Source organism: Amphiura filiformis, chromosome 7 (assembly GCF_039555335.1).
Source record: "Amphiura filiformis chromosome 7, Afil_fr2py, whole genome shotgun sequence".
NCBI lineage: Eukaryota > Metazoa > Echinodermata > Ophiuroidea > Amphilepidida > Amphiuridae > Amphiura > Amphiura filiformis.
In genome coordinates, this window is record NC_092634.1 from 35,783,891 (window position 1) to 35,798,254 (window position 14,364).

Sequence of the window (14,364 nt, forward strand, 5' to 3'; positions counted from 1 at the left end):
TAATCTTTGAAATCAGCACTAAATTTTGTTTGATCAATATTATATTCATATGTGTTTCCAAAACCGGTTACGTGAGTAACTGATTTTGCATGAATTTTCAAAAATCAGACTGATGTCAGCCCCCAAAGCCACCCCATAGACACAACACTGATATTATTCTTTGTAAGCCAGAACATGGAATGTGCCCTCAGCATCCCTTGGATATGCCATGCCTGCCCTACTGGTTATATAGTTCTGGATAGATCCTTTTTACTGTGGTTGCCAAAACTCACCATCACCCGAAAACTACACCACCTCCACAATAACTGCAATGATTCAGCATTTCTAGATTTGATAATAATTTGTTTGATAATATAGGAACAAGTCCTTATCTAGTAGGGCTAAGATATGTCCATTTGTCCACCTGTTCCTATATATTCACTCTTTTTCATTTTTGCATTGTGTTTAACAAGTTAAACCTTCCATCTTGTAAATATTATAGCACTAATATTTGTGCCAATATTGTTACAATTTTTTTTCAGAGAAATTTTTAATAAACATAAATCGGTGCTAACAGACAGTTTAATGAAGCTTCAGGAAGAAGTCAACTTACTCAAGGCTGAACTGGCAAGGGAACATGGTACGAGGGAGAGCCTTAGTCGGAAACATGAAAATCTACTCTCAGAACACAGGGATTTATTAGCAAAGTGAGTGAGATCTTTTAATTGTTTTAAGTTTATTGGCAATCTATCTTATGGTATGAGTACAGAATGATATATTACAGGATGGAAAAAAGAAGTCGACAAAGATGTAGACTGGGACACAGAAGTCAGAGATTGAAAGGTGGGGGCAATGAATAGTAAACATAGAACAAAAGGAGTAGAGTACCAGAAACCAGGAACAGGAAACACTGTCGGAACAGGCATGAGGGAGGAGAGATGAAAATGAGAGAGGCAGACAGAGTGATAGAGACAGAGAAGCGACGGGGTGGGGGGGGAGTGACAACCAGAAGGAAGGAGTTCTATAACTTGGTCTCGTCTCAAGTTGAGAGTAATGCCATGTTGGATTTCTCAGTGGCAGATTTGAATAAGTTTGTTTACGCGGTTGCATCGCCAGCATACAGACAAATCGCTCTTCTACGTGTGTGTATACTCCTCCTGGGATTAGGTCAGCGCACGATTCAAATCTGCCACTGTGAAACATGGCATTACTCTCAACTTGAGATGAGACATAATATAGGAAGAGGAGAGAGACAGATAGGATAAAAATACAGAAAAGGAATAAAAACAGGCTAACAATGAGAGGACAAAAAATGAATGGTGTAACAGATGAACAAAAGGAGATATATATAAATATACAAAGAAAGTTATGAGCATAGATGAGAAAATATACAGACCATTCACCAACAGGCAAAGTCCCTGTGCTTTGTATGCTGAGAATTCTCGTATACTCACAAGGGTGAATCGTTTGATCAACTGTGTTCAAAAAACCACGTACATGTTGCGCACATTGCATGTCTTTGTATTTATGCGATAGAGTGTTGTGTGTCTTCGCATTTACACGAAAAACTGTAACAATACACGGTATTTGCATAGCAGTTTCATCTCTTGCACTTCATGGAATGATTGGCTCTCATTAGCAAGTGATGTTGGAACTTTACCTGTTGGCGGTTAAATTAGTCTGTATATTTTCTCGTCTGTGTTTATGAGAGAATTTTTGCTGTTTGTTTGTAGTGTTACAAAAATTTGGGCATAAAAAGCTGATATGAAATTACTAATAATTATGTCAATTATCTTTGTTAATATTCCCCAGACACAGTGACTCAGAAGAAACAGTACAAGATCTCAACCGTAATTTATCAACAGTCGAGTACAGGGCCAAATTCCTTGAAAGAGAGAATGGAGCATTGCAAGATAGAATAGATGTTTTATCAAGACAGAGAGTAGCACTAGAAAAACTTATCAGAGAATACAGACTAGAAAAACAAAAAGAGGTTAGTGATGCTTTTAATACTGTAATATCGACATGTTTTGCACAACATTAATTTTCATGTTTTTGGCACTCAACACAATGTTTTTTGCACTCAAAATCGTAAAGAAGAACAAAAATACATTGTTTCTATAAGGCCCAAAAAAAAAGGTTTCTCTCAAAGCTCATGAGAAATTTAAAAACAAATGCGAAATGCGATTTTTTTTTTTTTTTTATTCCCGACTTTTTTTCATGGTATTTTGAGAAAAAAAGTCTGATTTTCACCGATTTTTCTGGAAAAACTATAAAAAAAATTTCCGCATTTGTTTTTTGTCAAATCGTGGTATTTTACAAACGCGCGCGCAAGCTTTGAGACGAACCTTTTTTTTTTTTGCCTAATAAGTGTAAAAAAATTTTTTCAGTTTTATTTTTGAGGTATCACTTGTCAAAATTGATCAAGGTATTCAGATTTTACAAGTGAAAAAAAACCCCTTTTCATACACAATTTCTTCATCTTGAAAAGCAGATTGCCGCAAAGTTCTCCACCTTTTGATGTGACTAGTCACATATTTACGTTGTAAAAGAAGTTGCCAAAGCATCATTGCGTTAATGCAAGCAAGAAAGGCCTGAAAAACAAGCAGAAACTTTAGGGAGTGTCTTTGCAAGGAGAACCTTGCAGGGGCGTAGCAAGAGCCTCGGGGGCCCTTTTAGCAGGGCTAGATTTACAATTGGGCCTGTGCATGTTCCTCACCATGTTTTGGACCAAAATGTGGTAAAATTGTAAAATTTTTGCGATTTAGCATATAATTCTAACCCTTCACATAGCAGAATTTACCTAAAATTGGGCTAAAATGGTCTGAAATTTTGTATATTTAATATGCTTATCTTGCTTATCCATGCTTATCTGGAATTTCTACCACCACTGTCGATCTTATAGTAGGCCCCCAATTTATAAACCAAACTTGGCCTCTTTTGCCTTCCTCACGGTGAGTTTGGGGCCTCCAAATTTTGGCCGGGCCCGGGTAAATTCGGCCCTGCCTTTTAGCATCGCCTTAAGCCGCGCTTATTTCATGTTCTCTTTTGCTTGGGGCCCCTGAACTCTCGGGCCCATGGACTTCGTCCACCCTGTCCCCCCGCTTGCTACGCCCCTGGAACCTTGGTTGATAGCAAGATGGTGGATCTCTGCCACAGGTAAATAATACAAAATGAATTAACAATGTGATTATTTTTCTCTCTCTAACAGGAAATCAGTAAAGCAGCATCATTTGGATTGAGTCCTGTCACAAATGGCTTCCCAAGTCACAGTAGTCCTGTGAGTAGTTTAACATTCCCTATGGCTAAAACCTCACCAAGCAGTGGATTAGGAAACAGTATTAGGTGAGTGTGTAAATTTTGTCAATCATCCACATAGATCAGATAATGAAGACATTGTCAAATTTTGGGGTCAATTTCACTTGACAATTAAGCACAAGTCTTGTAACTCATCATACAATATATCCTCGAATAGTCACCCCTTCTGTAAAATGCCCCAACCGTTTTATTTTAACCAAGATGTTTCAAAAATGCTGATATTTCCATGCTATCTTGTCAAGTAAGCTTATTACCAAGGTGCACACACGATCGCTATTTTTGGCGAAAGTCTGATCGAAAACTTGGAAATGAACCGGAAGTAATCGTTCCTAAGTTCATCATTTCAGCTTGAGTTGTAAGCTTACTTAATGATTGAAAAGGGAATTTAATATATCATTCTAAAAATGATCTCTAATAAACACCCCCTTTTGGAAAATGCAACACCCAGGGAGGGACTATTCAAGGATATATGGTAAGTCTTAAAATTGGATTTATGATTTGAATTAGAGGACCTACAATGCGTCACAACTGTTAGTGACATCGACCCCTGAGTGGCTTTTTTTCATTTCGCCCCTTTTTCAAATCATGTATTTCTTGTTCAAAATATTCAACCCGTTTTTATCCTGAAAGTTCATATATACAACAGTAGGGTTTGAAGTGCATGTTATTGGTCTTGAGAAGTGTTGATTGATCAGGTATCCCATAATATTCCCCAAGTAAATCAAATCAACAAGACTTTGCTTTAAATATCCAATGTTCATTTCTTTTGAATGCATCTTCATGATAGAAATTGGGCGAGTGATCACCCCGTTGGTAAGTCTTGCATGCCAAAATTTCAATGAAGTGCCCATCAATACCTCCCCCTAATAAGCAATGGTGTAATTGGTGACAGGAGTGGGACAAGAGTCCTCCCTTACAAGACATACTCCTTTCCCAGGGCCCATCAAATCGGCTATTCCACATGAAATCCCTGCCCAATTTTGTACCTATTTTTGCATTTTTCTCACAAATTTTAGTGCATTGGTGACCAGTAAGATATGTATATTTAGGGGCAAGGACTACAACTACTGCACTGAAATTCTTTTTTTCAACACAGACAACAGTTATGCGCTATAATTTTTGAGAAAAATATGCAAAAATAGGCACAAAATTGGCCAGGGGTGTAGTACCCCCTTAAGACCTTCTTTATAGTTTTCTTGTACACTATCACATGATCTAATCTCCCATACAATGGGTGTATACATTTCAAATACAGTTACTCATTTAAGTAACCCCATTTGAAATTCATACTCCCTGTGTGGAGGATTAAGGTCATGTCTTCCATTAGGGGGTGTAAGTACCCCCTTAATATTGCCTTAATTGCCACCCCTGGTTCACCTCTATTAAAGTCTAGTTATGCCATTGCCCTATCTGCATGCATTGAAGAGTGGTGTGTTAATTGATAATGGTTTATTCAGTGGAGTCACCCCTCTCCTGCATGTGGTGTAAATAATGTGTATTATTTCATCATATAATATTGCAATACTTGAAACTTTTTGTAGCACATGATTGCACAGATATTTTGTCAATTTTGAAGTATATGTGTACATCCATATCAAAACGATGCACTTGTCGGCTGCTACATGTATCTCATTTTACATAATAGCTAGGAATAAATATCAGACTCATCTCAAGTGGAGGTCACCTCAAATCATACCGAAGTCACTTGATTTAGGAATATAGAGAACATATTCCTAAACCATGTGACCTGGGGATGATTTGAAGTGACTTCCACTTGACATGAGTCTGGTATTTATTTCTAGTTATTAGGTGAAATGAGACACATGTAGCAGCCGACAAGTGCATCGTTTTGATATGGATGTACACATGTTAAATCCACACAATTCAAATTTATTCACATTATATATCTTAATAATACAAAATACAATCAAGTTTTTTATAATGAGATGACACAACTACAATATTACAATTAATTATTATAAGGAATAATGATCCATTTTAGATAGCAATAGTAATAATAATAATACTAACAATAATAATAATAATAATAATAATAATAATAATAATAATAATAATAATAATAATAATAATAATATAACAGCCAAACAAAGTAAATAGATCTATATCTATAAGTCATAAGTTGGGAGTTTCAAAACGTTCCAACTGTTGAGTTGCTGTTCTTTGTTTAAAATATATCCTTTGTGAATAGGAACATAATATGCTGTTCTCAGTATTCAATTCTATCTTCATTCACAAAGGACATACTACTGACTATAAAATTGTCATTTAGTCATAACATAATTTTTTTGTAAGGTTTCGTTTTGTACCATTATTCTTGAACTAATTATATGACTGTTTACCAAGTGTTTTGTGAAAATGAGAGATTTCCATGACTTCAGGACTGAATGAGCCTAAATTGAAGGCAAAAATTGGCCCTTTTCAAAAGTCACAAAGTAGGCTTATGCTTGTCACAAAAGTTGATTCATGGCTTGTTACTAATGGAAAAACCCATGTTGTTGAGTGCAGTTTAAGGTTACACGAAGAAGCGTATAAAAAGCGATATAAAAGGCGTATAAAGTTGTACTCTAAAACGCGTTTTCTCAGCAATCAAATATCGCAGTGAGTCAAATGTTGGTGCATGGATGTATCTTAACATTATTTTTGTGTGTTTATACAAATTTTTAGAATCCGTTTGAAAATCCTTCGTTTAAATCATTTTTACGCACCATGTTCACAAGATCAAAAACACGTTCCATGCAGTTTTTTTCAAATATTCGCTCCGTATAAAACCACGCCGAGTAATTGTTTTCTCCTTTATTGTATTGTACTACAATCGACCAAAGAAATAATGTTGCCATGGGGAAGAACAAAATACAGTACCGATTAAATTTTATTAGCCCGTTTTTGGGAACAATTTTTGAGAATCTTGTACCACAAAACACTGTTATGTTACATTATCGATATCTGGATTGTGGAACGTTAATTTTGATTTCTAACTGCCTACATTATTTCTCAAAAGTATGTCGATTCCTTTCCCATTTGAATTTCGCTCCAAATTTAAGCTACTTTTGTAAAAATCGAGGTTTTTCGCCATCGATACCTCCGACATTTACAGCGGTGATGAGATTGTTTATCATAAGAGCCTGGTATGCACTCTTCCATAATAGTCAGTTTGAGATCAATCGATTTCACAGGTCACTCAGTAGCTCAATCGGTTAGCGCGCCGAAGTCACGCTCGACTCTATAATACTATAGTTTTGAGCTGGAAAACTTTGAGTACGTGTTCGAGTCCCTATGTGGTCCATTTCATCTATTTTATTTTATTTTTCTCTCACTTTGTTCTTTTTTTCTTGATCGTTTCTTTCTTTCTGACTGCAGCGATTGATTGTTTTTGCCCGTTTTTTTTCCATTATATAATTCAGGAATTTTTAGGCTATACTAGTCTAATAGGCGCGGCCTATGAATATATTTTTACAAATTAGATTAACAAAATATTGGTTGTTGGTTTTGTTGTAGTAGTTATTGTTGTAGGCCTATATATTGCATAATCAGGGTATAAATAAGCATACTAGGCCTATTATAGCCTATAGAAGCATTGCATTTCACGACAGATATCATCCAGGATAATTTTAAAATTGAAAATTTAGAAAATCCAAAGGAAAATTGCGAAAGCGGCTGCCCACAATCACCCCCCCATCAGCCCATATGGTCCTATCATGGTCGCCTTCCCTATCCCTGCAACATATAGGATGACTCACGACCCTTGGTTTGTCCGTGGCCCTAGTTCAGATTGATACACTATTATGCAGCGTGAGTTCATTCTTTTCTGCATGGCTGTTTCCATTATTAACTTACGCCCCTCTGGAACCAAGCCTTGAAAATCAATTGCATTTAACCTTAAAACCCTCACCAAGTGAACATTTACTGTGATGTGTATCAATTCTTGATCATTCAGCCATGCAAATCCCCTTGGTGCAGAGTTCAGCACAGTCAGTTGTGAAATGGCCAGTTCCATTCCTTGTCCCAATATGCCTTGCAGTAATAACAAGCATAGGCCTACTTTGTGACTTTTGGAAAGGGCAGTTTTTGTCTTATTATTACCGTTTTTATTCAATTCAATTATTGCCTTTGAAATTACTTACTTAACACCACATTCACAACACTTAAAATGCACACACTTGTACCTGAAAATCAAACCTTGATGAATCAAGAAGTAACTTTCTTACCATCCGTAAATCTCAAGAATTCTCTCTGAATTTTAAAATACAGCATGTTACGTGGTACGTATTATGAATTAGCCCAAGTTAAGTTTTCCTGCACCTATGTCATTTCTGCATGCAAGGAGAATTATGGTATTTTGAATTGAAGAGTTCAGGCACTATATTAGTGACATGTTCCATGTGCTGCCTTGTGTTAACCCTCTGAGAACTTCTGCATTTCTTACAACATTTCTGATTGGTTAATTATGCGATATATTAATCTGTGTAACCAATTAAGGTGGTTATGGAGGCATTATAAAAGTGCTCTAAACATGTTTTAAACAGATTAATTGAGTAGAGCAAAGTACACTGATCAAGATGCCTTTTGTTTGGAGTCAATCGGACGTACGGTTTTCAAAATATATCAATTTATATTTTCTTTGTATCTTATTGTTTTTATCAATAATCAATAAAGTTAATGAGCTAAAATGACTGGAGAAGCTCATTAACATATAATTTTTGCCAATATTTTGCGAATAAATCCATGCATAAATGTTCAGGGTACTTTTATTTTGCATACTTTTGCCCTGAAACTTGGTCAAAGTGTTTCTAATATGTCCTAATGTATTATATAGTGAAGCCGCCCCCTAATTTGCATATTTGCATAATTAATTAGCATTTATGCAAATTAGCTCATTAATTATGCAAATATGCAAATTAGAGGGCGGCTTCACTATATAATACATTAGGACATATTAGAAACACTTTGACCAAGTTTCAGGGCAAAATTATGTAAAATAAAAGTACCCTGAACATTTATGCATTGATTTTAGCAGAATATTGGCTAAAATTACATATTCATGAGCCTTTGCAGTCATTTTAGCTCATTAACTACATTGATTATTGACAAAAACAATAGGATACAAAGAAAATATAAATTGATGTATAATGGAAACCGTATGTCCGATTTGCTCCAAACAAAAGGCATATTGATCAGTGTACTTTACCCAAATCAATTAATCTGTTTAAAACATGCTCAAAGCATTTTCTAATTTCTAGAAAATGCATCCAATACCACCTTAAAATAAAGCTTACATTCAGCTGTACAACTGATTCTTACCTTTCCCTTCTTATCCATTACAAAGTATCGCATTACATTAATTAAAATAAAAAGGCAAAAAATACACATGGCAGCCTTGGATGTATTGCATGTTCCACCTGAAAAACTTATATGATTACCACATGCATGAAATTGGGACTTAAGTTAAGATAGTTTTATATTTATTATTTTGAGAACACATTATGGATGTACTATTTGTATCAATACTATTTTTTTATATTTAAATCTACATTCATTTCAAACTTGTCATAATTATGCTTATTAATATTTTTATAATAGGTTTTTCATTGATAATATTTTGAGCTATATTATCTTATATTTCATCAGCTATAACTAATATAGAATGTGAAAAGCATTTCACACAATGTGTTATGATAAAAGCTTGTTCTTTAATACGTGGATTCAGGGTTTCTCTAGCGGAGGTCAATTTGTGCCGAAATTCCTTCCCACAATGCAATATGCGTATTGCATAACAAATGAGATGGATTAACCTCCGAACTGTATCTATTGTTACGCTTATTGCATTGTGGGGAGGAATTTCGGCACAAGTTGACTTCCGCCAGAGAAACCCTGAATCCGCGTATTGCAATTTATCAACATTTTCATTCTCAACCATGTATTTGTTGGTCACATTGTATTGTTGGCCCATACAACATTGATGTGTGTATGTGATACCATGTACAGTAAGCCAAAAAATTAAGGTACCAGTTATGTTCACCTGCTGTATATCCTAAATAAAGACAAATATGCCATAATTGTAACCAGCAGCCAATAGCTGCATCTTTTAGCTCGAATTTAAGACCTCACTCATTGAAATTGTTCAAGAAATAAAGACACGGCGATCCCAAAACTTAAGGAAGATACCAATTTAAAAGTTGCAGTTTGCTGCATTATATGCCCTATGTACACAAAGCGTTCATGAAGAAGCGAACTAGCGCTGTGTTTCCATTGATTAGCACGTTAAAACCAGCATTATGCTTTCATTGATTAGAACACAAAAGTGCAACTTTTGATTTTGTTTCTTCATTTGGTTTTTAAATCACCGTTTCTTTAATTCTCAACCAATTTCAACAAATAAGGTCTTAAATCAGAGCTAAATAGTACAGGTATTGACTGTTTGCTTTAACATGTTTAATTTTGACATATTTGTCTTTATTTAGGATATACAGGGGTGAACATAACCTGGTACCTTAATTTTTTGGCTTACTGTATATGAATGCTGCTTGGATGGTCGTATATACAGTTGGTCATCATTGTGGGGGAGGGGGGACAGAAAAATTATCCTTTTTTACACTTAAATGCAATGCCAGATGAATTTCAAGTTATAGGGTAAAAGTACATGATGAGTTCTGGTGCTGTATACTGTTGCATACTTTGCATGTCTGGTTTATGATTTCATTAGATAATGACCTGACACTATGCAGATTGCAAGTATGGTATGAAACTTGGTAATTTGAGTTCTGGCACTTTGGAGTTATGGTGCTCTATTATTTTATGCATTATTTGCCTACTTATGCATATTCATTATCTAATTTTCATAGTTCCATTAACCCAATCTTCAATTGGTGTAAAATTTGGTAATTAGCACGATACATGCTAAGTTTAGGTGCTTGTGTCAAGTTATTTGCATATATATTTATGCACACATAATTCCTGTTTATGTAGATGTTGACTCACTGTATATTTTTTTATCTATTTTTCATGCAGTCATTCCTATCTCTCTACCGTGGATAGTCACAGCCCAGGAGAAGGCTTGCTGGTAAAAGTCAACTCATCACAACCTATGCAGCCCGGTAAATTAGACTTCAGTCCAGGCCTAGGTAGCACCTACACTTATAGGACTGATTTAGATAATGAAATAGATAACAAATACTGAGGATATTTGCAATGCTACATGGACATTTTATGAAGACTTGTGTGAAGACAAAGCAAACTTTGTGATGTACAAAGCATGGCAGGTAACACCAGGACCAGTTGCAGATGTTGCCATGATGAAGTGGTGCGCATGTGTTCCTTTCAGTCAAGCAAGAAGTTTGAAAAAAAAACAAGCCATGGTTGATTCAAGCACATGACTTGGTTGCCATGAAGAAGGATCATGGTTTAAGAAACAAAATGGCTGCCAATTGGCTGATTTGCAATTCAAACACACGACTTGGTTGCCATGAAGAAGGAGCATGGTTTAAGAAACAAAATGGCTGCCAATTGGCTGATTTGCAATTTGCTATTGACAAGTAATAGTCGACTCAAACACATGCCTCAAAATATCACCAGTTGCAGAGGTTGCCAGGAAGAAGTAACATGGTTTAAGAAACAAAATGGCTGCCAATTTGCAGTATACTTTTGACAAGTGATGGTTGATCCAAGCATGAAACAAACCAATTGTATTCAATCTCGTTTGATAAAAACTAATGGAAGATAAAGCAGAAACCTAAATTACAAGTGAAAAAGTTGCAAGAACATCAGAGATTATCTAAACTTAAAGAGCTGAACCAAAAGAGACCATACGACTGATATTTGAGTGAACAAAGTATGCAACTTGTCATGTTAAACTGGTCCACATTATGTGACATTGGGCTATGCCAGTTGAAATCCATACACCCCCTATGGAAGACATGACCTTAATCTCCCACACAGGGGGTGTAAGTGACCCATTCAGGTAACCACATTTGAAATTTACACTCCCTGTGTAGAAGATAAAGGTCATGTCTTTCATGGGGGTGTATGGATTTCAACTGGGATGGCCTATTTGATTTCATTAACTGAAATATGGAGATGTACATGTACAAAACCAGTAAATTTAATTATTCTTTAAGGAAATCTTCATTTTGAGAATAATTACGATGTTTATATGCAATAAGACAACAGGCTGCATCTCCTGTGTTGTAAAATTACAGTAAAAAGTAATAATATGTTGCTGCTGAATATCGAATATCGAGCTGGATTGCGTAACAAATTAGGGTTTACAAAAAGCATTTGGATAATTTTAATAAAATTTGCATCAAAAATAATCTTAATAGAAGACAATGAGACATGTAAGCTGATATAAACAAATTACAGGTTTATTAATGAATTTTGTATACCATGATAGTATTACAGAAGTGTGCTATGTTTACATTGGACAATTGTCGTGATATGACTTAACAATTGTTTTATGAGGTGTTGTATGCAGGAACTCCAACCTAAGCTAAAATGAATTTGATATGGTGCCAAAAAGTAAAGAAGAAATGAAAACGATAGCAATTTTAGTTTTTTGAGAGACTTCGTAAAATGAAACTGTGAAGAAAAAGCATTACTGATTTTTGTTTTAACAAAAATATGACAGACCACTTCGAAATTACATGACCAAATTAACTTTATTGTGACTTAAAATATAGTGCGATATAGGTAAATAAGAGCATTAATTTACCATTTTCTTCTTTTTGTTGTTGTTGATGAAATTAATAGAATATCACATATTTGGACAAGACTTAGACAAATATATCTGATCCATATTAGGAGTGACAGTAGCAGACCCAGGGGGTATGGTGTTTAGAGCACGAGCTCAACATCCGCTATTTTTGACTATTTGAGGGTAGTGACAAGCACTTGACCACTAAAATGACCTGTTTGAAGTCCTGGATTCATTACCAGAATTAGACAATACTGACTACGCAAAACCTTTAACAAGACTAGAATCAGTTGAACAAGAAGGTGTAAGTCATTAAAAGCACCTGTGACCAAATTGACAAATAGGACCACTTTTCAGGAGGAAAAGTTGAAAATGTACCTAATGCTGGTTTCATACTTTCCTGCCCTTTGCCGCTATAAAGATGATTTTGCTTCACTGCGCAGCCGCGCCAGAAACGCTAGCGGTGACCAGCGGCAAGCCGATATATCACTCCATCGCTTTGCCGCAGTGGCAGCACCGCTGGGAGTTGAACTGGGAAGTGAACTCGGAGCGGTGCCGCTCTCATATGGATTTCTTGTGTTCATATAAGCATCAAGTTACTCTGCAAGGCTGAATGCACAACATTTGTGTAGTGAGAGATAGGCCGTAATGAGCAATTTTTTCTTCCAACGATCAGCGCTGGAGTTATAAGTAACATATTCAGCTTACAGAAACAGCTTTAGAAAGCTTAGATTTTGCTTTAAATTATCATATATAAATCATATTTTTATTAAATAAATTAAAACCGTAAAATGAGTGATGAACAAAGTATAACAGAGCAGTATGATGACATTTCACACTGCTATTTTGAGAATTTTCATCTAAATTTACACTACGTAGTTTACCAAGCATCATAACTTCGCAACCACACAAGCTATGAAAATTACAGAAAGTCCGATGATAACCTTGTCTTGTGCTGAACAATTCTATATTAACTTTGTGTTGATTGGCTAAAATTTACTACCGTATTTTCCAACTTCCAATCAGCACCTCTGTTTCATTTTCACCCAGATATTGAGTTGCCGACTTCCAAAAAATTTCCATTGAACTGTACACAAAGTAGCTCCAATTTCAGAGACTTCGGTGCAGTTTAAGCGCTTGTTTTATTGAGATATTTTACCTCTAATGATAAATAAAATACATAATCATAGACAACAGGTATTCAGAAAAATATTCTGTAATTTTCTTGGCAATAGCTCACATAAAACATAAGGAAATAATGGAATTTAAAACTTTTTGGCAGTTTTTCATCTGCACAAAATGTGTGTGCATGCATGGTAGGGGAAGACAATAGAAATTACACTAACATATAAGTACTTGTGCAAACAAGATAAAAATCAATAGCTGCATAAAACTGTTAGGTTCTATTTAACTGTCTGTGTTAGGTGGACAATAATGGCTCAAGAAATTCATATGGATGCATGAGAACAAAATACAATTTTGGATTGGTGCTGAGCGGTAAGAGTGGCTTTCAGAGTCATGCCACTGCCGCTCAGCGGTATGCCGTTCCGCTTGTAGACAAGTGCAAGCGGCATGATGAAGCGTCACGTCGCTCAGCGGCAAGCGACAGAAAGCATGAAACCAGCATAAGATGGTCCAAATTATAAATAAAAATTAACAAAGGGACTACTTTGTTAAACCATTCAAATTGGCCAGAAAAAAAATTCCACTTTTTGCAAAGTCTGCACCCCATAAAAATGTATGACTTATTCAGATTATGTAGTATTTATATAATTCAAATTTGATGTGACCATAAGATAAAATATAGACTGCTATGGATTACATTAGACTTACACTGAAAAGCCATCCTAGCATGTACTAGTACATTATCCTATGCGATGGGAATTTTTAACAGGCTTTTAGTTATGTTTGAGAGACCAACCCTTGTTTGGCCTTTATGCAATATTATTAAAATTGCATGAACTAGACTTGATCCTTTTATGAGACACGTGACAAGACAAGACAAGGACCAGACAATGTTTGAGAAAGACTTGACGAAGTGACAGACTGCATCGACGACGTTCTCAATATTTGATACAAATCATCATGTATCAACATCATCAATGTCGATGTACAAGCACCATTGTTTTACTTACGTAATTCCTTACATATTTTCTTAAATAATATGATCAATCATAGTTTCAACAACTTGTTTTATAATTCTTTACTAATTCCAAATTGGTTATTTATTTCCAATGATATATCTTGCCAAAATGAAATGTGTAAAATAATTCATCTTGATATGTGTAACATTTTTTTCTAACATATTTATCCTCATAGGCAGTACCGGCCAAATATCATCCTCTAAGAACTATTTTGAT

General features: G+C 35.4%; 1 protein-coding gene across 4 annotated transcripts in view; it reads left to right on the forward strand.

The window, feature by feature from the left end:
• The window catches only part of LOC140157107 (uncharacterized), a 262,345-nt gene extending 249,804 nt beyond the window's left edge, over positions 1–12,541 (forward strand). For 2 of the 4 annotated variants that reach the window (XM_072180178.1, XM_072180180.1), the window contains exons 21-24: positions 522–686; positions 1,792–1,972; positions 3,191–3,324; positions 10,324–12,541. In XM_072180178.1, coding sequence (XP_072036279.1) covers positions 522–686; positions 1,792–1,972; positions 3,191–3,324; positions 10,324–10,492 — 649 coding nt within the window. In that variant the 3' untranslated portion in view covers positions 10,493–12,541. Of the gene's footprint in view, positions 1–521; positions 687–1,791; positions 1,973–3,190; positions 3,325–4,084; positions 4,111–10,323 lie in introns of all 4 variants that reach the window. The other 2 variants (XM_072180179.1, XM_072180177.1) reach the window with 2 other exon arrangements.
• Positions 12,542–14,364: the final 1,823 nt, after the last annotated feature.